The 23,984-nt window shown below is 39.5% G+C and overlaps 1 protein-coding gene across 2 annotated transcripts in view; it reads left to right on the top strand.

Moving 5' to 3' along the window:
- The first annotated feature begins 354 nt into the window (after nucleotides 1–354).
- TUT7 (terminal uridylyl transferase 7) overlaps nucleotides 355–23,984 on the top strand; it is a 42,940-nt gene continuing 19,310 nt past the window's right edge. Inside the window, exons 1-13 of one of the 2 annotated variants that reach the window (XM_020805821.3) lie at nucleotides 355–492; nucleotides 3,223–3,731; nucleotides 6,394–6,572; nucleotides 9,868–9,984; nucleotides 10,595–10,772; nucleotides 11,136–11,224; nucleotides 11,723–11,774; nucleotides 13,977–14,046; nucleotides 15,587–15,713; nucleotides 17,299–17,418; nucleotides 19,304–19,438; nucleotides 20,488–20,668; nucleotides 22,498–23,630. In XM_020805821.3, the coding sequence (XP_020661480.3) occupies nucleotides 3,242–3,731; nucleotides 6,394–6,572; nucleotides 9,868–9,984; nucleotides 10,595–10,772; nucleotides 11,136–11,224; nucleotides 11,723–11,774; nucleotides 13,977–14,046; nucleotides 15,587–15,713; nucleotides 17,299–17,418; nucleotides 19,304–19,438; nucleotides 20,488–20,668; nucleotides 22,498–23,630 (2,871 nt within the window). In that variant the 5' untranslated portion in view covers nucleotides 355–492; nucleotides 3,223–3,241. Of the gene's footprint in view, nucleotides 493–871; nucleotides 1,027–3,222; nucleotides 3,732–6,393; nucleotides 6,573–9,867; nucleotides 9,985–10,594; nucleotides 10,773–11,135; nucleotides 11,225–11,722; nucleotides 11,775–13,976; nucleotides 14,047–15,586; nucleotides 15,714–17,298; nucleotides 17,419–19,303; nucleotides 19,439–20,487; nucleotides 20,669–22,497; nucleotides 23,631–23,984 lie in introns of those variants that run through there. The other variant, XM_020805822.3, reaches the window with a different exon arrangement.

The raw sequence follows: 23,984 nt of genomic DNA, 5'->3' as shown, positions 1-23,984 counted from the left end.
TTTGCGCTGAGGATAAGATAGCTCGTTGTACTTGTGTTTAACAGCTAGCTAGCATCTTTCCTTCCTTCCTTCTGAGAGATTCCTCTGCTTTATAACTGGGGTCCTGAGGGGACGAAAGGCAGGTCTTGCCCCTGGTGTCATGGCGGAGAGGGAGGGAAAGAGGAGAGTAAGCGCGCGTGCGCGGGCCTCCTCTGCCTCTGCTGTCATGGCGCCCGTCGCCGGTGAGGTAAACACAATGTGCCGGATGGAGGAAAGGCGGTGCGACGGGCGACGGGGCTGGGGAAGGGGCGGAGAGAAGAGAAGGGGAAGGAGGAGGAGGAGGCGGGACCGGCGGCGACGGGCTTGGAGGGTTTCGTGCGGCGGGGGCTGCTGGCTGGCCTCCGCCCTCGGTACAATGGAGCGAGGGCAGTAAGAGGGCGAGAGGCGAGCCGTTGGCGAGGACGGGGCAGCGAAGACGGCGCGGGCGGCGGGCGGCTATATATCGGTTACCGAGTAAGTTTACCTTCGCCCGCTTCCTCTTTTCTTCCTCCTCCTCCTCCTCCTCCTCCTCGGGTGGGATGAAGGGAGACCCCCGGCTGACGTCTCCTCCTCCTGCTCGTAGATTTCGCCCGCCTGCCTGCCTTGGTTCTTGCGGGGGGAAAAGGTGATCAGAGGTGAACCCTGCGAGGTGTCCCTCCGGCCCCGGCCGCGGAGGAGCGGAAGGAGGTTCGCTGGGCTCCCTAGGCCTCAAAAGTGCCCTGGCAGGGCCCTGCCCTTCGCAGTGCTGGGCGGCGTGACCAGGAGCCGCCTCTGAAGGGAGAAGGGGATTTCCCCCCCTCTCCGACACCCTTCTCCTCTTCCCCCCCCCCCCCCAGGCGCCCCATACCTGGCCAGGCCCTTCGGGTTTTTCCACGGCTTGGGACTTCAGCCGGTCTCCTACCCCTCCCCTCCCCACCTTACTCACTCTTTGCAAGCATCCTGACATTAGGAGCAGGTGCCGGGGTTCGAGGTGGTGGTGGTGGTTCGTTTCTGCCTTCTCCGGATAAGGTACACAACAGTTTATGTACAGTATCTCTGTTTGGTCAGCTGCCTAGGTTGGGAGATATACTTGCTTCAACAGGAGTCTTTCCCTGGAAGGTCTCTGGGCGGCTTACAACATTTAAAATACAATAAAAAGGCAAAATAAAAGGGCAAAAATAATTAAAATGCAATTAAAAATATATACTCTATATTTATAAATATATATAGATAAATATATATTATCGCTCCTGTGGAAAGGATTTCTGTGCTAAAGACCTCCCGCGCAGTACTAAAGAGCTTTTGATGAATGTGGTTCAACTTGTAAATACACTGGCTGTGTACTTCATGAGTATATAACGAAATGCAGGCATATATGATGAAGTACATTACTGGGTTTGAATAGGGTCAGAGTGAAGGATGGCTTTGCCAGTGTTAGCCACCCAGGTACCATAATTTCTGTTAATTTGTCTTGCTTGAAACTATTGTGTAAACAACACGTGAAACTTTAAAAAAAATGACTGCTTTTTTTCCTGATGGATTCTAAGTGAGGACAGGACAGGAGCATGGACTTTTTAAAATGAATGTTGCCAAACTAGCCTGAATAATGGAGAGTTTTGTGGTACTTAAAAGATGAACATATGTATTGTGGCGTCTGTAGGTTGAAATCCATTTCTCACATCTCATGAATACTAGTCCATAGAAATTTACACCATAATAGATTTGTTATCCTAAATTGCAGGGGTGGGGGTTGTTCCATCCTTTCACAGTCATTGGGAAAGGAGGCTCTCCATCATAAAACTATTAATTCTGAGGGACATTTTATGTGGTTGTCAAATTCTCTCTGGCTTTGCACCCTACTACTTCCTAATACCTGTGAATCACTTCTTCACTGGACAGCCTGATGGTATTAACTCAAAATATTTAATGGTTTACCAGTGCAATGTTATCCATATTTACAGGTTCAGTGGAGCTTTATTTTCTGATTTAGGATTGCAACCTTTGGGTGCCAAGCATCTTCGTCTTAATACTTGTGCTACAAGAGCTAGCAAAAAGTGCTTAACATGAAGGAGCTTGCATAAAAATTAAATGCATGTTTGGCCAGGGTTAATTAGTTCTTTTCCAGAGAAATTAAATAGTGTTCAAAAGTTATTTCTCCAGTTTAAAATGAGATAAAAACTTGCTTTTTATTAAGGATGTTACACTAGCATTGCTTGAGCAATTAGTACTCTCTGCTCTTTGGATGAGTTTTCCTGGTACCCCCAAATATTTTTGGATTTAAATATGATGGTACCTTAACATTGTACATATTGCTTGAGTCTGGTAAGAATTGCAGTCCAAAACATCAAGACAACATCATATTGGTTAAGATTATGTTTCTATCTATATACTGTATATGTATCTGTATTTCATACACTGAGTTATTTCATGAATCACTATTTCTCTTCGGTCCCTTAAAAGAGTTAAAAGACTGGACAGCTGATTCATTTTTTGTCTGGTCTTCACTTGCTTTCTGTTTCCTCTATTAGTTAACCTTTCAGTTTTACACTGTGTGCACTTTGAAACAAGGATCTAGATGCAATATTTAGTGGTTATTTCTGTAATCTTGTAAGACTGAGTGATGGTAAATTACTTCTATTCAATGTATCTAGTCTGAGTTAATGAAGTTTAAAAGAGATGCTCTCCATTCCACTCCTCCACCCAGGCCTCTGTTATTAGAAGAGTCAATTCAAGAGGTAGAGCCTGTAATTTAAGTACAAAGTTGCCTCTCCAGTTCCTTGTTTATTAATTTAGCTCCAAAGATTAATGGAGTATTGGTGCTGAGTATTGCATATGTTGTTGAAATGATATTGCTTGTAGGATGCTGATTGTGTATAGATATACACACCTTTCCAGTTGGGTCTCAAAGGTAGTAAACTTTCTACAGCATGTGCTCTGCCCGGATCATACCAGTATAATTATGTTGAAAGGTCAGAATATTGGTCAGTTATTTTAAGTCATAAACCTTATGCTAAAAAAGATTTCTTATGTATATTTGTTTTGCCAAAGAGAAAAAATATTTTTGTTCACTAATAAACACTTGGATAGAGAAGTAGTGACTTGCTTGAAGCATTGCAGCAAGCTTCCTCACTGTGGAAGTGTCATATCTTTAAAATTAGCACTGCTCTCTCCATGGTACCTTTCCACCCCTATTGAGAAAACTGCTTTCTTTCCCTCATCCCATAGGAAATATTGAACAGCTGTTATGATGGGAGATGCTGCAAAACATTGCTTTGCCAGACATAATAAAGAACGAGGAATTTTAAATGAGGAAGATTTTCAGAAGCACGCTTTACGTCATGATCACCAAGTGATGGATGATTATGGAAATGGACATAGCAACAAGATGGACACAGGACTTGAGAAAAGAAAGGGTGCCCTGGGTTATTATGGAACGAGTCCCAGAAAGGGAGCACATGGTGCTTTGAGTAGTCCACTTTCACCTAAAAACAGTGTTTACAATCAAGGGATAAGGCTAAATAATGCCTCAAAAGACCAAATAAAGAAGTGGGTATCTGACAACCATCATGCTAATTCTGACACCTGGAGAGAGTACAGATCTGCAGTCCGCATTCCGGTCAGGCCACGGAAAGACACTTCTCATGAGTGCGAGAGCACAGGAAACAGAAACACAAGAAGGCAGCTCCAGAAAGACCTGACCAGCGAAGATGTATCAGATAGGAAAGGAAACTCCGGTAATATACACAATGTTAAATAATTTTCTGTCAAGTTGAAATGTTTCCATGACCTTTTGGGTGTCTACAGCCTTAAGACTTATTTTCAGGGATCTTCTAATCCAGAAAGGTACTTAGTATACCGTCCTACCCCATTTCAAGCAGTATTGTTATTACAGTACTTTATGGCAGAGAATTAAAACTACCAAACAAGGGTTGAGTTAATTGGTTATACCTCAATTCTGTCTTCTGCTTGTAGGCGTTTTAGTAAAAACAGAGTTTCTGTTGCAGCAATTAGGGTAGTATCCTTGGATGAAAGCAAAGCAAAGCAAAAGCAAAGCACTCTGGGCGGTTTACAAGTTAATTATGCAAGCTACACATTGCCCCCCCCCAGCGAGCTGGGTACTAATTTTACCGACCTCTGAAGGATAGAAGGCTCAGTCAACCTTGAGCCGCTACTTGGGATTGAACCCCAGGTTGTGAGCACAGTTTTGGCTGCAGTACAGCAGTTTTAACCACTGCGCCACACATCTTTCCCCCCACATCTCAGTGAAACTTCCCAGCCAGTGTTGGAAAAATGCATCAAATTCATAAGCACCAGTCTCAGTTTTTAGGAATAACATCAGCCTTGTAGGCCACGATCTATACACAGCATTATGGGGAAAAAAAATCAAATGCCTGCATCAAAATTCTAGGGGCATAGTTTGGTGCAAAGTCCTGTTGCATATTTTATGGGTTAAACTATCTTTTATTCATCATTTAAAGCAAAACAAACTTCAATTCCGTGAGTTCTTATGAATGTTTGACCTAATTAAAGTTCCAATATATTGAGGATGCACAGTAGAGTTAAGGTTGAAAGTTAGACTTTGGGTTAAATTAGTTTGTCTCATATTCTCTGATCCCACAGGTAATACCAGCCAACACAGACACAAAGGCACACCTCATGGGGCCAGCCTAAAAACAACCAGAGTACCTGTATGTCATTTCTGGTTCCCAGGTTCATGGGTTTGGTAAAAAGTGATATGGAATAATTAACCCTCATACACAAGACAGAAAAACTTACATTGAGTGAATTATAGAGTTTTATCTGATTATATTGAAGTTCCAGAGTACTTAGGGTTAACAGTAGGGTTTGAGTTAAATTTGCACATTTTGCATTTCCTGAACTCACTGAGTATTCCAGTCCTCCTCCTGTTGGACCTCCTGTACTGCATGAACCATTTTTGTCCCAATATATTACATTAGCTGCAACAAAAAAGTACTCCAGTAGCAAAAAGCAATTGGCTTGCTGAGATAATTTTTGTCACAGCTGTTTTTATTTCCTTTAGAAGAAAACCCACATAATTTTTAAATGCCCGATGGCTGAAACTCAAGGATGTTGTTTCCAGCTTTACAGATGACAGTGTTCTATAATCTCTACCTTGTAGTTCTAATTCTATATGAATTCTGCAACAAAACATGACTCTAGTAGGACTAGGGGAGCAATTAGAATTATCCTGGCCTGGATTGGTTTTGATCATGCTTAACAGAATCACTTCAAGGTGTGGTATGTAATTTGGGGCCTTCCTTGCATCCACAGGTAAGGATCGGCTGCACCTCAAGTGACCTTGTTAATCACAATTAGAGATGGGGGTATTCGTATACAAATACAAATATCCTCTCACAAGTGCAGATAATGAGAGTCTGGCCAGACTGATCACTCACCATTCCACTGCTGCTGCGGGCTCGACACTCCCTTCCTGTTGCTTCGGAACTTGTGGTGGATTAGCCACTGTTCGACCTGGCAGAGAGGCTCCTCATCCCATCTTCTGCCAGGAGTGGCTAATCCACCATGAGGAGAAAGGCAGCATATAAATATATGTTTTTAATGAATGAATGAAACCACACACAGGAATTGAACTAAATTGGATCAGTTCTACCTACACCAAAAAAAACAAAAACAGAATAAAGCACTATAGCACCTAACAGCTATTCAGAAAGATACAGGTAGGCATTGATCAGGATGGGCTCGTTTGCGATGGCACAAATGTCATGTCATCAGAAAAAGAAGCAATCTAGCCCATCCCCAATCTGAACCAAACCATGAGACAAATGCCTGTCTGACTGCACCCTTCAGGTGCCTCGTATGGACATGCTTGGCATAATGCTGTCTTCTGTTCAGAGAAACAAATATTAAGGCTTAACAGTCTTTGAGGCAACTGAAAAGAACAGTATTAAAAATAAAATTGAAGGGAGAGGTCTAAGTTTATTGGTTCTATTGGCATGATAGTTATTTCAATGTAGCCACATTTTTATCATGGCCATAACCTTAATAAACAATTTTAAAAACATTCTTAACAAGTGTTTTAGAAGATGAAAGCATACACATACTCATAATGTTAGTTATAATCCTATGCACATTTGTTAGAGGATAAATTCCATTAGAAATATTGAGTAAATGCCTATGTTATGGTGTATCATGTTTATTTATATTCTGAGGCCCTTTTCTGTGCTAAACTTTTCCTATTTGTGTTGTGACTGGAGTTTTTGCACCATACCATTAAGCTTCTACTTGATGATTAAATACTTTATCACTTGGGTTTTCATTAATACATTGAGGTCATCACATTTGTGAATGTGTTTAATATGTAAGGAATTAGAGATTCTGACATAATACAAACCTTTTCTGATAACTGTTAAAAAGAAATGAAGAAACATAGGAAACCAAGGAGATCAAGAAGGATGAGAAAAGAAGAGAATGATGAAGATGATGAACTGGATGGACCAGTTATAGATGAATCTTTACTGACTGCAAAAGAATTACTAGGACTGCAACAAGCGGAGGAACGGCTTAAGCGAGACTATATTTACAGGCTGAGGAAGGTAGCTATTTGCACCATGTTGATTATTTTCATTTGTGAATATATGAATTGAATCTGGATAACACTTGTTACAAATATCTTACTGAAAGACAACAAAAATGAAGGATTTGGGAAAGCATAATACAGTAGAACTGTTCAGCAGAATATCACTTTTAAACATTGTTACAAAGAGGGTAACAATTGGAACATTGTTACAAAGAGAAGGATTCTAATAAGCATCTGTAGTCTGCTATTTGACTTAAACAATCTAGCATCAGAAATAATTAATAATAATGTGCCATGAAGTCAATTCTGACCTATGGCAACTTTTTTCATGGTTTTCTGGAAAGAGTACGCTCAGAAATGGTTTGCCATTCCCTTCTTCTTGTGGCATCCTAGCAATTGAGGCCACACAGGCCAGCTTTTCTGGGATGAGCAGTAGGGATTTGAACCCAACCTCTTGCTCTGCAGCCAGATATCTAACTCGCTGTGCTCTCCAGTCAGTTTGCATCAGATATAGTAGATTAAAATCTGAGGTCTGTTCTTTTAAACTAGGCATAATCATCAACAAACATAAAATCTCATGAGGAAAAGTGTTAATTGAAATGTTATACTTAATTCCTCACCTTCATTTTTAATAGAATGTGTTTGAATACATGTAACCATGTACACTCGTATTGCTTATCTCCCATTCTCCTGTGTCACTTTTTTCCAGCTTGAAGTGTTGGACAGTAGCAGGTTGAAGATGAGTGTCTGGTCTGTTAGAAAGAGCTAATGGGGAAGAAGTGTAGAAATGTGGTGCCAGATAAGCTTTATTTGTAGTAGTAGTGTTGAAATTAATTTATTCAGGACAGTAAGACAACACCATTGCAGTATTAAGCAAAGGCATTGTATACATGGCTAAAGAATTTTTGCTTGTTATGCTTAACTGCAGACTGGCCAGCCACTTCTACCACAAGCTGGGACAGCTAAAAAAGACAGCGACTTTTGGTCTGTGGTTTGTTTATCATTTATCATAGTACCCAGACCTTATTTCCTTAGTTTGCCAGGAAAGATACAAGCCAGACAATCACTTCTGCTCTGTGTGGATGTCACTGATCTTCCACCCAGTAAACTATGGGTGGAAGATCAGTGGTTTGCTCCTACTGTTAATGAGAAGAGCTAAACTATGAGGCAATATGTGTCATTATGTTGCTGATTAGCAGTAACCTAGGAGATGCCTAGAATTTCAGCCTATTGTAGTTCGCAGAGTCACTATATAGTGCAAGTATAGCCAGTTAGATGTTAAAAAATATTAATATAGTTTTACAAAAACATAGTGCCTATCTAGGCATATTGGGGAGAAAAACAGATTTTCAACAAGTGGGATCTGCTGCAAGATCTACTCTCCATAGAAGATGTTTTCCTCATCCTTGAGGCAGAGGAACTTATGGTCCTTCGGGTATTCATGAGCTACTACTCGCAGTATCTCTTACCACTGATAAGCTGGGATGATGGGAGCTGGAGAATCAGAAACATCCAGAGGACCACAAGTTCCTCAGCAACCCTGCTCTTAATGGCTTCAGTCAGCCATGCTCTATTCCAGTATACTAGATGCTTTTAAGGAATCAGGATGATGCAGGCCACATCATCACCTCCGCTACCTGTTTTTCCATTTTTGTTTTTGTGAATGATTGGTCCTCATTGTGCTGTCACTTTGTTATTGATCTTCCCCTTTTTATTACGGATTTGCAAATTTCTGAATCTGAAGAGAATCATCCATAATCTGTGCCATATTTTGAAATGATCTTAATTTGCTATCAAAAGAATAGCCAGTTGACCTCTTGAGTTTACTGTTACTATATGCAAGTTGGGTCTGTAAAAAAATGTTGCACTATTTCCACATTCCCAACAATGATCTCTTTCAGGGTTGAGCCAGTCAGCTCTTGTTTTTTTCCAGCATACTACTATGATGCCAGTTCCCTTTTGCCATTTGCTATTGGCCTTGCTTTTGAAGCTGACAGTTGATATTCTATGGCTCCTGTTGTGCCCAAGAAATGCTAAGTCTTCAGATTGTTTTTCATGATGGGGAGTAATTAGTCCCTGAAATGGGTGGGGAGGCTTAAAAGATTGTCTTTGACAACGTTGCAGCTGCAGACCTTTCACTGACCATGATAATGCCTCACTCTTGTTTCTGAGTGGCTCTGCCTTGATTCCATTTCTTTTGGTAAGGAAGCACTGAGTTGTTATTGGAGAGAATAGTATGAGGTATTCTGTTGTAAAGCATGTACATGCTCTAAATCAGCCACCACCAGCCAGATGTCTTCCAGATGTGCTGCGCTGCAACACGCATCACCTTATAGCCATGCTGTCTGGGCATGCTGGGAGCTGTAGTCCAACACACCTGGAAAACACCTTTTCAGGGTACATCATAGTGTTCTACTTAGTAGGCCTAAAATACATAGGAATAGGAAGTACATATCTCTGCTAGTTAGTAGGCACTTTAAGCAGGGCAAGTCCACAGAGTTAGTCTCAAGGCAAAAAGTCTGACCACCCATCTGCTTTAATTTTAATGGGTAATCGTTGTCATCTTAGAACTGCAGAGCTGGAAGGTGCCCTACAGATCATCAAGTTAAGGAGGCACAATGAGGAATCAAACTCCCAGCCTCTGGCTCTGCAGCCAGATGCCTAAACCACTGAGCTACCCAGCAGTTATTTTCAAAGTTCTGAGTCTAACTCAGCATACATTTTTAGGGGAAACAGGAATGTGAAGTGCCTAAGTCATTTTGTTTACATTTTGTTTACAATTCTCATTGTCAGCACAGATTATGGAAAGGGAATGGCTGAAATGCTCAAATAAGTCAAATGCAAGAATATGTAAAAATCATTTCAATTCAGGACCAAAGGACAACATTCTTTTAAAGGTGCACTCTTTAATTGTGGACAGCTTCTATGATCAAAATAGCTGCTCACTTTAATACATGGCAGAGACATATTTCAGTATGCTTATGACACCTGCCCAGCAAAGAAGTCAAGCCATTGAAGTCAGTTGGAAAAAGGATTCTGATCAACTTGGGTTATGTTACTAGATGGCCCCCTTTTTTGTATTACTTTAATTCAATATACTGCTTCCATTAGTGGAACAGCACTACTCTTTATGTTTTTGTTTTTATTCTTGTTGTTTTGGTAGGGTTGAACTAGTTGTCCATGTCTTCTAATGACACAAGATAGTTAGCTAAATGCATATCTTGGCTTTGAATTCAGGTTGACTGTTTTTTTCTACCACCACCGCAAAAAGTCCTGAAACAATAACTTTTAATGCATTGTTATTTCCTTAGCGACCTCGAAGCTACCCAACAGCAAAGTATACTTGCAGATTATGCGATGCTTTGATTGAGTCAGTGGCATTTGCTCATAAGCATATAAAAGAAAAAAGACACAAGAAAAACATAAAGGTAAGTTTATAAGTAATTTTTTTCTTGTAAATCTCTGTCTTCTAACTAGAGAGATCTCTGTGTATCATGTGCTGCAGCATCATAGATGATCAGCCTCAATGTCTCCCACCCACCTGCCCCACCTTCCTGTTGTTCCAGGGCAGGTTATTCTGTGCTGATGTTTCAGAATTGAAATTTAGTAGCCAGGATCTTTTGCATTTACTCCCCACTATACCCTTTCACCACTATCTTGAAACCTGTGACTAAAAGCACTTGTTGCTCTTTTTATTCAAATTATGGCATGCCCACAAAAGAAATGGGAGGAGTTAGGGAGGCATCTCAGCCTTTTGGCTAAGATCAAATGTATAAACTGCTATGAACATCAATGGTACAATTTTGGTGGTAGTAGGAAATAATATGCTTTTTTTTACTTTGTAGAAAAGGGTTTTTTGTCAATATTTATATATAATTGTGATATTTTAGCTAGTGAGAAGGCATACCTCTTGCAATACTCTTTAAGGGATATAAGGATGTTTTGATGTTGTAATTTTTGATGGAATATATTTCAATGGGTTATTAAAATGGTTCTGTGAAAATACATTTACATTTTCTTGCATATTTATTTCGAAAGGAAAAGCAAGAACAACAACTGCTGACTGCTCTACCTCCACCAACACCTTTGCAAATTGAAGCTATTGGGGTTGCCATTGATAAAGTAGTGCAGGAACATGGTTTAAATAATGAAGATTTGGAACAAAGGGTTGGAATTAAAACTGCCATGGAAAATGTACTGCATCAGAAATTGCCAGGTAATAAGTTTGTAGGTTATACAATTCCATCCTAATAGACTGCAATAAATTATGGTTCACTCTGCATTTTTGCAGTATCTCAGTTACCTAGTACAAATTGAGGCCATGAAACTGTAAGGTAGATGAGCCATTAGAGAAGCCAACATGACACCTGAGAATAATCATACGTCAAGGATCACTCAATCATGTTTCAGTATTCATGTCCCTTATGGTATTGATGGAACATAGGCTAACTGTTGAGGCATTTGGAGAGCAAGATCTCTTGTGGCTCTTGGACCATCTCCAGTTAGTTTGGAGAAGAAATGGATTTTCTTTTTCCTCTTCCACAATTTGAGATAAAGTCTCACTTTTCCTTTACCCTAGATTGTTCTCTAAGGCTATATGGCTCTTCCTGTAGCAGATTTGGTTTCAAAAACTCTGATGTAAATCTAGACATTCAGTTTCCAACTAATGTAAGTATGACTGGTTTTCTTTTATTAGAAACTATTGAATAAATTGAAGTCCTAGGAGTTTCACAATTCTGAATTTAGCAGTTTCATAGGAAGATGCACATCAGGGAGATTTACAAAGCAAAGCAGATTTAAAATGTTAGTTCTATTTTTAGCAAAAATGTGCTTAAATTTTTAAGTAACAGGTTTCAACTAAAATCTTAAGGAGATTTCTCCTTTTTAATGTGGTTATTAGAAAAATAATAATATTATACAGTGGTTTATATTGGTGTAATAGAGGTCTTGGGTAGTTATTGAAATTGTAAGTTAAACCAAATTGTAAGTTAAACCAAAGCCTATATGTTTAACTTAGAATTGCACAAGAATCTTGTCTAAAATGTTAATTAAAAAATAAGTCTACAGGTTAAATTCTATGAAGTTTATTATCAAAATATATTTCTTTAAAGTATAAAGTATATTATCTATTAAGATTCTATAGTTTTTGTTTGGTGTTCTTCACAGATGTCACAGCCAGATGTTCTTTTACTCGTACAAGAAAGTCTGAAGAATAGTGGTAAGGCACAATTGTTTGGATTGAAACTTAGACCTTTTTCACTCGTAAAAATTAAGATCATTTTTTTTCTTCAAGATAATGTGCAACAATCTGTTGAGATCTGGTATTTCACTCTTCAGTATGTTTAAGATAGTAGACACAAATCTGTGGTTACAGTTTATTTCAGAACCCTGAATAGGGCATTTGGACTAAAGAATATAAAGAATTAAATTAAGCTAATGCGATCTTGAATATGCATCCACAAAGCCTGAAAAGACGAGGATAACACCTAGTCCCTTGGCCTTAGGGCAGGATGGCATATCATTTTCTCAAATCGTAGTTCCTGCATTTTCTTACACCTGTCTAACCTAAACATGTGGATTACAGAAGCTATAAAGTGTCAAGTATGCCCAATCTGAGTGCAGCTAATTCACACATTTTCTAGTTAATAGAAACATAGCATTGACTTCCAACCCTTTACTTGCCAAGCTTTTCTGCAAACCTAGCCACTGATTTCTGTTATTGCCACTGATTTGTGTCAGGTGCACCTAGCTTCATATCTTGATTTATTGGCTTCATGCAAATATAAAACAATTGGTTGGCTGTTCTTTTTTAAGATTTTCAGGATTAATGGGATCTGATTCCAGAAGGAAAAAAGTGATATGCATAAATGGAATGGAAACTTAACTGCTCATATAATAGTAAATGTATTCTAGATTTTACTCTGACAGAAAAATGTCTATTAATATTTACCTATATATGCCATGAAAATGAAATGTATTTCCATTATAAATAATGGCTGAACAAATGTAATTTTTTTTACCACTCCTGAACCTGTGGTTGATTAGCTGCTGAGGATCATGCAGTAGGACTCCCATATCCAAGCCCCCCCCATGGATACCGAAAAGTGTGGATAATGGCAAACACTATACAGTGGTGCCCCGCAAGACGGGCGCTCCATTTGACGACGAAATCGCATCACGACGAACTTTTTGCGATCGCAAAAGCGATCGCAAAACGACGTTCCCTATGGGGGAATTTCGCTTTGCGATGATCGTTTCCCTGCTTCGGGAACTGATCATCCCAAAGCGATGATTTTTTAACAGCTGATCGGTGGTTTCAGAATGGCCGCCGGGTAAACAAAATGGCCGCCCACTGTGTTTTAGCATGGATTCCTCGCTGCACAGGCAGCGAAAATGGCCACTCTATGGAGGATCTTCGCTGGACGGTGAGGTTGAAGCCCCTAGGAAAGCATTAATCTGGTTTTAATGCATTTCTATGGGCTTTTAAAAATCGCATCACGACGTTTTCGTTCTACAGCAATTTCGCTGGAACGAATTAACGTCGTGATGCGAGGCACCACTGTATTATATAATCACATGGTAAAAGGAAAAAAAAACAGAAAAAATTATTTTCACAAGCATTACCAGAAGTAGCTGCTAGAGGGTGCCAGAGAACATGCTATGTATTTGTCACTAACAAGCATTCACAGCACAGTCTCTGGCTCCCTCTAGTGGCAGTTTTTGGCAATACATGTAAAATAGTGGAGTTTTTTGGAATTTTTTTTCTTTTAATATTTTAAATATTTTCAGACCATGGATAAGTAAATTAGTAGGTACTGATCCTGTGGATAAGGGGATCCTAGTGTATTTTTTCTTTATTTGCTATTTTTGTTTATTTTTATTGTTTGGAAGTTTTTTGTAGTCTCTATTTCTACAGTCTAAGAATGAATTCCGATGGTCATCTGAAACACCCTTTCGTGTCAGCTGATAGCTGTAACCTGCATATATCAGAATGGTTTCATGAGTAGAAACAGTGGGTTGTAGCTTCAAATACTTATTCTGTGGATTAGAGAGCTGTTCCACGTGTGCCCTGGCTTCCTTTGCCTTGCCTCCTGCAATGTGCACCTGCTCAGAGACAGTGGCAGAACTTCCTAGCCCAGCCTCTTCCAGGCTCTGCATTCAAGTGGGCACCTGCTAGAGGAGGCAGGGCAAAGGAAGCTGGGGCACCCATGAAACAGCTGTGCAGCCAAACTGCCGAACCATAGTCCATGCCCATCTCGACTGTGGTGTATTCACCACAACTGTCAAATGAAGACTACATTCTTGTGATTTTTCCTTTTAAAATAGAGGACTTTTATTTAATTTTCTTTGTATGAGAGATCTTATGTATTAATGTTCTTCAGTATCCTGATTAACGTGGCTTTCTTTTTTCTCCTCTTAGAATCTTTTATTGATGTTGATGCAGATTTCCATGCAAGAGTACCTGTGGTGGTGTGCAAAGAAAAACAAAGGTCTTGGTGAATTTCTGTATTTTTCTAGTGTATAGCAATGTAAATCATACAGCCCCCACGCCTGCCTTTGTATGGGCAAATCATCTTATCTCACATTCTATTCACATGGCAGCTAATTGCATACCTTCGGGGTGCCCTCAAGCAGGCAGCAAAGGAAGTAGGATGCTCCTTGTATTTGACCAGCAACTGGGTGGGTGGGCAGACTGGGAATGCTCCCTTGTGAACAGGAGGGCAGGAAACCCAGTCCCGGGCTAGGGTTTTATCTCTCCCATCATGCACAGACACCAGAGAAACTGTAAGTGCTGTAGGACAGTGGTTCTTAACCTTTGTTACTCGGATGTTTTTGAACTGCAACTCCCAGAAACCCCAGCCAGCACAGTTGATGTTGAAGGCTTCTGGGAGTTGCAGTCCAAAACTCCTGAGTAACCCAAGGTTAAGAACCAGTGCTGTAGGATACTTTGGGAGGAGGGAAGAATGAGAGAATTCTGTGGTTCCCCTGGCTGGGTTTTCCAGCCCCCAATGGTGTTTGGGAAACACTGAAATAGGGTCCTTCAGTCCATTTTTTCTTATATCCCTTCTTAACTGCTTTTTTTCTTAGCTAAAAAGACCAAAACATTACAAGTTTTTGATAAGAGTGTTGCTTCAGCCCCTTGATCATCTTAGTTTTAGTTTATCTAGCCTTTTCCCAATGTTAAATTGTTCAAAATCAAACAAACAAAATACACTTCCCCCCATATAGTGGAAAAATAAAGCATTGTCTTTGTTTACTCAGAAGTAGGTTGCTGTGCATTCCTGACATCTAGTACTTGTGTGTATGTTTATGATTGGGATCCAATCCAAACTCTTTAAAATTAGAATGAGCAATTTGTGTTTTAGATGTTTGGGGGGGCCGCACCCCCCCATCAGTCATTGCTAGGATAGTCCGTGGTAAAAGAACATGGGAGTAGTAGCTCCACAACATCTGGGGGATATAAGCTGCCCCTAAAGTACTGTATTAAGGCTGCTCTTTAATCTGTGTTCACTTACCTGGGAATAAATCCCTTCAAACTCAATAGGATTTTGTTCTGAACAAACATATTTAGGATTTAGGTAAAAGTACTTGTAAAAACAGTTTGTGTGATTTTAATAATCAACAAGAAAGTTGTATTCTTTTCTAGCCCTTTACTGAGCATTGCTTACTTAAAACATTTGGTTGTGGTCAGCTGACATTCTTTGCTTTTGGCCTATTTTATAAGTATTTTTAAAAGGACACCGCAAATTGGTTTATGTTTACTGCAGGAAGGGAGTTTTAGATGTAGCATGCCAGTTGAGTTAAGTAAACTACTAAAATGTGATTTAGTGTAATGTTATAAATATTTAAATGTTACAAATAACTGTTCTCTTAGAAGTTTTATAATGGTTTAACATTTATTGGGAATGAGGGGGGAGGAAATACAGAGCTGTTATTTTCAGCAGTAGCCAATGCTGTCAATTTTGTGTAATTCTATTCTTGCTATCCTTTAGGAGAAAATAATTTTAATTTCTGTCCTTATTGTTTTAGTGGCCTTGTTTGCAGAGTAAGTGCAGGGAATGAAAACGCCTGCCTGACATCAAATCACTTGGCTATGCTAGGAAAACTGGAACCTCGTATTGTGTCCCTAGTTATTGCTTTCAGACACTGGGCCAATGTAAGTCTGATTTCAGGAGCAAAGCATGTATATGCATGTTTGCATGTGCAATAAGGTTTTTAATCAGTGTGTATTAAATATCATTGGGCTCCAGCTACCAACCCTGGATGACATATTCACATCCTACTGTCTAAGGAAGTCACACAGCATCCTGAGAGACTCTTCCCATCCTGCTTATAACTTTTTTGAACTGTTACCATCTGGCAGAAGATATAGAACAATTAAGACTCGGACCACACGTTTTCTCAATAGTTTTTATCCCAGAGCTATAATTGCAATTAATAATGAGCTTAAAGACCACCAGTAGTGAATAATTAGTTGGATTGTGTTACTTGCCTTGCGGTGTAGATGTTTGTATTTTTAGTGGGGGATTTTTTAGTGGGTGGGGAGTGTTTGGGGAATTTTGTGTGTGTGCATGTGTCTGGTCTCTGGGTGTCTGTGAATTTCGTTGTATGGGTATACTGTGTATATACTTACAATGACAATAAATTATTATTATTATTATTATTATTATTATTATTATTATTATTATTATTATTATTATTATTATTATTATTATTATTATTATTATTATTCATGGGTTCTAATCAGTTTTCATGGCAGTTTGTAGATAAAATTGCTGGGATCTGATCTGATTTGGATATAATGGTTAATACAGGTCTGGCAAATATAACATTGGGCTCTGCATTAAAATTCATACTTTTCAGTTTGCAACTGTGAATGGAACTGGCCCCAAGATGGCGAGACCATCGTTTTTATTGTGATTATTTAAAAAAAAAACAACCAGATCTCAACATAGTGGATAATTTCCAGCCATTCCATTTTAGTGTAAATGACTGCAGCTCCAGGGTTTCTGGATAAAACAGATTATCTAACTCAGCAGTGGGCATGGAGTAGCCCACAGGCTGCTGCACCCCCAACTATTTATGAAAGGCTTTTTTTCCTCCCAAACTGTCATGACTAGACAACTGGAGCTATCCTCTCCCATCTTTATTTTCAAAATGAGATGTGACTTTCCCAATTTTTAAGAGGCTGTCATAGTACCTTTGGAAGCACATTGGCAAGATGAGAGAGGGCTCCTCGCCAACATTTGGAACTTCCTGCCTGTGGAAAACAGGCTAGCTGGTGAAAGTGATTGACAGTTGGCAAAGTATTGACATGGTGGTGCCTCAGCACAGTTGACTATTGTGTTAAGACAAAATCATAGACTCATAGAAAATTGAAGTTGGAAGGGGGCTACAAGGCCATCAAGCCCAACCCTCTGCTCAGTGCAGGAATACAATGAAAGCATATCTGCCAGGTGATTATCTAAGTTTTTATTGAATGCCTCCAGTGTTGAAGCACTCACCAATTCCCAAGGTTCCACTGCAAAGCAAAATGAGGCATCGCTTTGCAGCCTAATATGGAATGTTGCTTTAGTTAGAATATTTTTTTAAAAAAAATCATTACAGCCCAAATGGCTGTATAAGATCTTGCTGCCAAATATCCCCAGTAATACTTCAGCTGGTATTTTCTGTTGAAAGGCTTGTCATGTTTCACAAATGGCTCTAATTGAATGGCTAATTATACTTTTCCCCCTTCCCAGTTGTGTTGTGCAGACCGTCCTGAAGAAGGTGGCTTACCGCAGTATGTGTTTGCTCTGATGGTTATTTTTTTCCTACAACAGAGGAAGGAACCTTTTCTGCCTGTTTATTTAGGATCGTGGGTATGTATGCACTGCATGAGTTTATTAAATGTCTAAAAAGTTTTGAATTATTTTTTTCTTAAATAAATTCCATATACAATGCTGTTCTTATTGAAAGAAACAGGCAATGTTAAAAAGAGATGTTTCTTTAAATTATATCTTGATTAAGGATTAGGAATAAACTGTAAATGTAACTGTTGCTGTTTTTATCACCTCTACCCTCTCAAGTACATACTTATAATGCAGTACTGTCTGATCTGATCAAGCATAGTTTGATGTTAAGTCTGACCAGCAAACGGTGGTTTGAAATCCTGTTTCACCAGTTATAGCTTGTAACATTTGTGTTGCCATCTGTGGCCATTTTTAGGGCATTATAAGCTTCCTCTCCCTCTCCAAGTGGCAGGGATCTGTAAGGTTTCCTTTCAACCTGAGGAAGCCTTTGGGAGCCACAAAATTGAGAGAGGACACTGCAGATCCCAGTGGCAGCAATTTTCAGGCAATAAAGAATTCCTACCTCTGTTTTGTGGCTCCCAAAGGTTGAAGGGGGAATCCTAAGGATCCTCAGCATGGGTGGAGGGGAGAATACCCCTGAAATAACCACAGCATCGCTGCAAATGTTGATGGTCACACAAACTACGAGTTGTAGCTCGCAAACAGGATTTCTGCCAACATAATTAAACTGAGTGCCACAGTTAAGGAGCAAGAAATGAAAATATTGATATTTTTCTTGTCAGACGTGTGTGGCCAGAAAAAAACAGATTGCAGTTTACCACTGAAAGTTATAACAGTGGAATTACACCTGCATATTTATTTAATAGGATTGCATTTTTTCACTTCCCAAAAGGTTTGGAGAAAGGTCTTTATCAAAGGTCCCGAGGAGAACTGAGCAGGTCTTCTATGAATTGTTAAATGGCTCATCAAAGAATAGGAATAAATTGGATAGTTCTCACTATAAAACTGAGTAGGTAAAGAGGGCCTTCAGGAACCAGTGCTTTTAAGGTTAATAAATGATCTGAATTTGAGAGTGAACTACGAAATTTGCAGATGTCACTAGAATGTCAAGGATGAAGTCCCAAGTCCAGCTGGTTCAGAACACAGTGATCTGGCTGTGAAGAATCTCACTATTTCTGATAAATCTCTGCTGGGTGCCAGTGTGCTTCCAAGAGCAATTGAAAGTGTTTGTTTTGACCTTTAACCAAGGGTGGGATCTTCATATTTTTTGAACTTCAACACCAAAAAAAAATCTGCTGTGAAATTGCTTAATCTAGAATTGATGGGGCTTTATCAACACACCCCAAGCCCTCTCAGGTGTTTGAATAACTTGTAGATGGTGCACAAATGACAAAAGATCCCTCCATTTTTGAGTACTGATGCAGAGGAGCTAGTTGTGCAAGTCTAAGATCTGGAGTACTGCAAAGCATCAGGGGTATTGTAGTTTCCTAAGAGTCACCATGTATGGAGCATAATGGGCAGGGGCAAGACACTATTCTTAATGCTTTGTGGCACCAAAGAGCTTAGCTCCGCACAGTCACTGCCTCTGTCGTGAAATTCGGCAATGGAGGGATCTTTTGTCATCAGCTGCAAGTGATACCAAACACTTGAGAAGGCTTTTTTTGGGGGGGTCCCGAGAGTTCTAACCAGGGCAATTCCAGCACGTTTCTGGGTGTTGTAGTTTTTAAAAATACATGAAAATCCCATCACTACGTTCCACCCTTTCTGGAGGGTTTGCCTAGCTCTCTGGAGCAGATTTTCAGAAGATGGAAGAGGCTGTGCGGGAAGGGGTAATTGGCAAAAGTAAACGTCTGATTCCTCTTTTCTCCAGAGGAGTTTTTGTTCTTAATATTTGGGGGGGGGGTGTTTTGCCTTAATTTCCTTGCTCTAATATAATAATATTTCCTTCTTCCAGATTGGAGGGTTTTCACTAAACAAATTGGTGAACTTTAATCTAAAAGAAGTTGAAAATGACATTGTGGTCTGGGAGCACAGTCCTGGTGGGGATGATCCCAGTTCTTCAAAGGAGGCTTCTCCTAAGAGGGGCAAGGTAGGGTGATGCATTATTTTTAAACAGAGAAAATATTTAAAATACACATATTTTAAAATTATATTTGCCTTGGGTTTTTGTGGAGTAAAACATAATGAGCTTTAATTGTCAAAAAGAAATGTTATTCTTATTACTGGAATATGTGCAAGACTGGGAAAAGAAGTCTGACATGAAAGTCTTCTCGTTGACTTCAGTGAGATTTGATTGTGCCTACAGCACATAATCAGTTTTTCAAGCATGCAAGCCGGACTACAGAACGAAGGATTCAATGAGTGCATGTCCTCGCAATAGGTCATAATGTATTGTATCTAAGCAGGAAATCAGGGTCCTGTGCAATGCAGTTTTATAATAAAGGATGTCTTCAATCAGTTGCTGTACCATTTTGTATTTCTTGAGATAGGTTTAAAAGCCTGAGGATGAGTACGTATAAACATATGGAAGCCAGAATTAAACATGTTATTTTTAAAAAGGCACTGATTCACTACAGTCTCTCATGTTGTTTACTGCCAAATTAGTTTTGCTTTAAGGAAAGCAAATTTAAGCATTCCACATATTGTTCTTTTAAAAACAATTTAAACTGAAACAGGTAGCCATTGTGCTATTTATAAAAATATTCCTTCAGCAATGATTTGTAGCACATTTACACTGTCACTAGAGGATACTACTTGCTGCCTTCAGGAGAGGTAACTCTCCTGAAGGCAGCAAGTCTTGTTATATTCTATCTAATGACATAGCTTTTTGTTTGAAATCAATTGCTTTCAGCTATGAGAATGTGCTTGATAGGAATTCTGCTGCCAGTCATTGTGTGCTTTGAACAATTTATAACCTGATCACATGAGGTTCTTTCACATTTCAGACTGTAGTGCTGTACTCTGAGAGTTGAGAATAAGTCTCAATGGACACTCAGTGTTACAGTTGTCTCTTTCAGTCCATTCCGTGCATTCAGAACATCTGGAGCCTTGTTGATGCTGTTATATTGCTGTATTTTCCTGCTTTGGTGTGTGAGTTCTAGACAAGCATAGTGATTAAGGCTTTGCTTTAATTGGCAGGTTCCTTTAGTGTTTGATTCAGATCATCAGTGTTCAAGCCCAGTTGGTCAGTTGTGGGTTGAACTTCTTCGTTTCTATGCCTTGGAATTTAATTTGGCTGACTTTGTCATCAGCATACGTCTCAAAGAAAAACTTTCCCGTGAATCAAAGGACTGGCCTAAAAAGAGAATTGCTGTGGAAGGTATTTTATATTAGCTCACTTACAGAAAAATCCACTTTACAATAACTGTTGGAGAAGTCTCAACCATTTTTGATTTACTGTTGTAGTACTTTATTGTTAAGCCTCTGAAAGAAAGGAAGGAAGGTGTAGCCTTTGCATCGGAAAACAGTGCTATCCTCCTACCCATTGCAGACCCTCTAGCTATACTTTCATCCTTCGTTCTCTGCCCTCCCATTTGTTTTGCTTTTCTGAAGGACAAAGCAGATACATTTGTCTGTTCCTTCTTCCTTTTGATATACATCTGACATGGCGCCCCCGTCTTAACTACTGCTGTGACAATGCAAGATCATTTCATTTTTGTTATAATGCAATGTGATAACTCCTGATATAGCCTGGTGGCGCACAAAACAATTGCTAGATTGCAGTCACTTACAACTGTTCCCTATGGCTCTTGGCTCCATGTAGCAAGCCATAGGTGAGCATCTGCTGGCCATGTGAATGAGGTGGTCTTTTCATTGTCAGCTGTTTTAAAAAACAACAACAACAAGATAGTTGATGTATGTAATAAGTTCTGTAATATTTGTTTATTGTTGTAGATACATGCCATTAAGTCAGTTTCAACTTTTGGCAGCCCTAATGGGTTTTTGAGGTCTACAAGGTGTTCAAGCAACCACTGCCGTCCTTCAGTTAGTTTCCATAACTGAGCAAGCATTTAAATTGAATTTTTAAATTGTGTTTGTTTCTGTAAACAAACAAATAGAAACAAACAATTTTGATCTGGAAGCTTGTAAAACCTTCTGTTTTTATATAAGACTTCCCAGAAGCATAAAAATGTACAGCTGAGACACAAGGTGTTATAACATATTTCCTGTCCTATACAATTGATAGAGTAGAAGGGTTCAGTGTAGGCCAGTGGTTCCTAAGTTAGGGTAACCCAGGTGTTCTTGGGCTGCAACTCCCAGAAACCCCAGCCAGCATAGCTAGTGGTGAAGACTTCTGGATGTTTCAGTTGAAGAACATCTGGGTTGCCCAATATTGGGAATCACTGGCCTAGGCCATCCACTGATGATCACAATATACATAATCAGGTGTATTCCTTCACATAATGCCGGACAGCACCCAAAAGCTAGTGAGAATTCAATAGATGTTTGCTTTTTGTGAAAACCAGGCAATGCCACAAACAAAATGTGTCTGCAAAAGCAAGGTACTTGGAGCCAACCAGATCACCCCACTTGAAAGATTTTTCCCATTGTGGGAAGAACTCCATAGGCAAAAAAGCCACTTGGGGACATAGCTAGGGAAGGGATTAAGCACCTTTTCCCCCAATGCTTCTTGGATCCCAGTTAGTGTAAAGGAATCACAGTAAGGAAGATACTGTTTCATGTATCTCTCTATACAGTGTACACTTTAGTCCCTGGAAGTTGCTTCCATTACAGTATTCTGAACTTTTAAAAATATTTGGTATGTTAAACAGCTTAGGTCATGCTTGACATGCTGGTTCACAGCAGGCACGTAGCACAGCATTTTCACGGCATGTACAAACTCACCTTTTCCAACTGCCTTTTGAGGCAGTTTAGAGTGGTCTCTTTCCTCTGCAGTTTGTTGGAAGCTGAAGCTTTTGTTTCATTAGAGGTTTCCTACATTCTGCAAATAAAGCGAGTTCTCTGTGGTTTTTATAATTTCCTGTTTATGTGTCTTGACTTGGTTTTTTATTCATACTTTTTATTTCACCTGAGACATCACTTGAAATGGCAAGGTGAATAAAAATGTGATTAATAAGTCATATTTAAACCTGGAGAAACACCTTCAGTAATGTGTCAGTATTTGAATTTGATTTTTCTTTCCTTCAGATCCTTATTCTGTGAAGAGAAATGTCGCACGAACACTTAATAGTCAGTTGGTATATGAATATATTCTTCACTGTTTACGGGCAACATACAAGTATTTCGCTATGCCACATAAGCAGAGTACAAAAAATAACCAGAAGAGCCTTCCTGAATCCATTGCACTTCTAGAACCTGAGGAGAGTGCTTTGAAACATGATATACCTGACATGAAAACTGCACATGATGAAACAGAGGGAAATATAGTAGACAATTATGTAGTTCCTGCCAAGAAAAGTCTGTATTTTTCTCAGGAGCACACGTTTGAGCCCTCTCAGATATTTGGATCTGAAAACTTTGTGGAAGAACAGCTGACAGATGGTATCGATGATTTAGGAATTTCTCATGAGGACTCAGACTGTATAATTGAAGAATTTATATCTGGTGACAATGATGAACTTAAGCCAAGCTGTGAAGAGACAGAGAGTGGAAACGAAGAAGAAGAACAGCATGAACATGTTAGAAAATGGGAAGGTCATTTGGATATTAATCAAGGTTTGGATGAAGACAGTGAAAGTGGGGACCTTGCGATGCCAACTAATGAACATGATGTTGAAACTGACAGCATTTCTGATTTGGAAAGTTTTCAAAACATGGTGGCAGCTCTTGATGAGTTTGGGTTAGAATGCAGTAGTGTGTTGGAAGATAAGGTTGATGTTGACGAAGAGAGCACAGAAGGTACTGATGAATTGGATGATTCGCTGGTCAAATTGGAACCACCAACTCAGGAACAAGTATTTGAAATGGATAACTCAGAAGAGGAAGAGGAGGTAGAAGAGGAAGAAGAAGATGAAGAAGAACACAGTATTGTAAACCAGAAACAACATAGGAATGTTATCAATACTGAAGATGAACTGGACAACACATACACTGGATCTGGCATTGAGGAAGCTCTGTCTGAAGAGGAAGAACTGTTTATGTCTCTCAAATATGAAGATAATGAATTCGAGAAGAATGAGGATGAACTTCCAAGAGCAGATTTGAATAAAGGGGACAGTGTTGAAAATGAGAAGTTTTCAGAAAGCAACATAGCCATAGACCAGAGTAGTAAATCTGAATTCTGCTATGAGTTTAATAGATCTATTTTCACAAAAGGAAAGGTAATAATATCTGTCAAACTCTTGTGTGTATTGTGGTGCTTAAATTCCAGCTCATGCTTTTCTGTGGAAGCAGCATAGTAGTGTAATTTCCAGAGTAGGCCCATGAACTGGAGGTTCCCACTCCTGCTGTGCAAAGTGATAAAGACTCAATCATTGACTTCCATAGCATTTGTGAAGTATCACTTCTGTTGAAACTGCTCTCAGGGTATTTCATCCCTGAAGTCTGGCATTGCTGCCCCCCCAACCCCCATACAGTGAAACAAAGATAACCAGTTCGCAGGCAGACCTGGTTGTGGCAGGCTTTCCAAATGTCTGGTGGAGCCTAGTTATGAAATAATTGGTCTCGTACAATCA

Source organism: Pogona vitticeps, chromosome 2, assembly GCF_051106095.1.
Source record: "Pogona vitticeps strain Pit_001003342236 chromosome 2, PviZW2.1, whole genome shotgun sequence".
Taxonomy (NCBI): Eukaryota; Metazoa; Chordata; class Lepidosauria; order Squamata; family Agamidae; genus Pogona; species Pogona vitticeps.
Note: the sequence above shows the minus strand (reverse complement) of the source record. Positions and strands in the feature narration are given on the sequence as shown.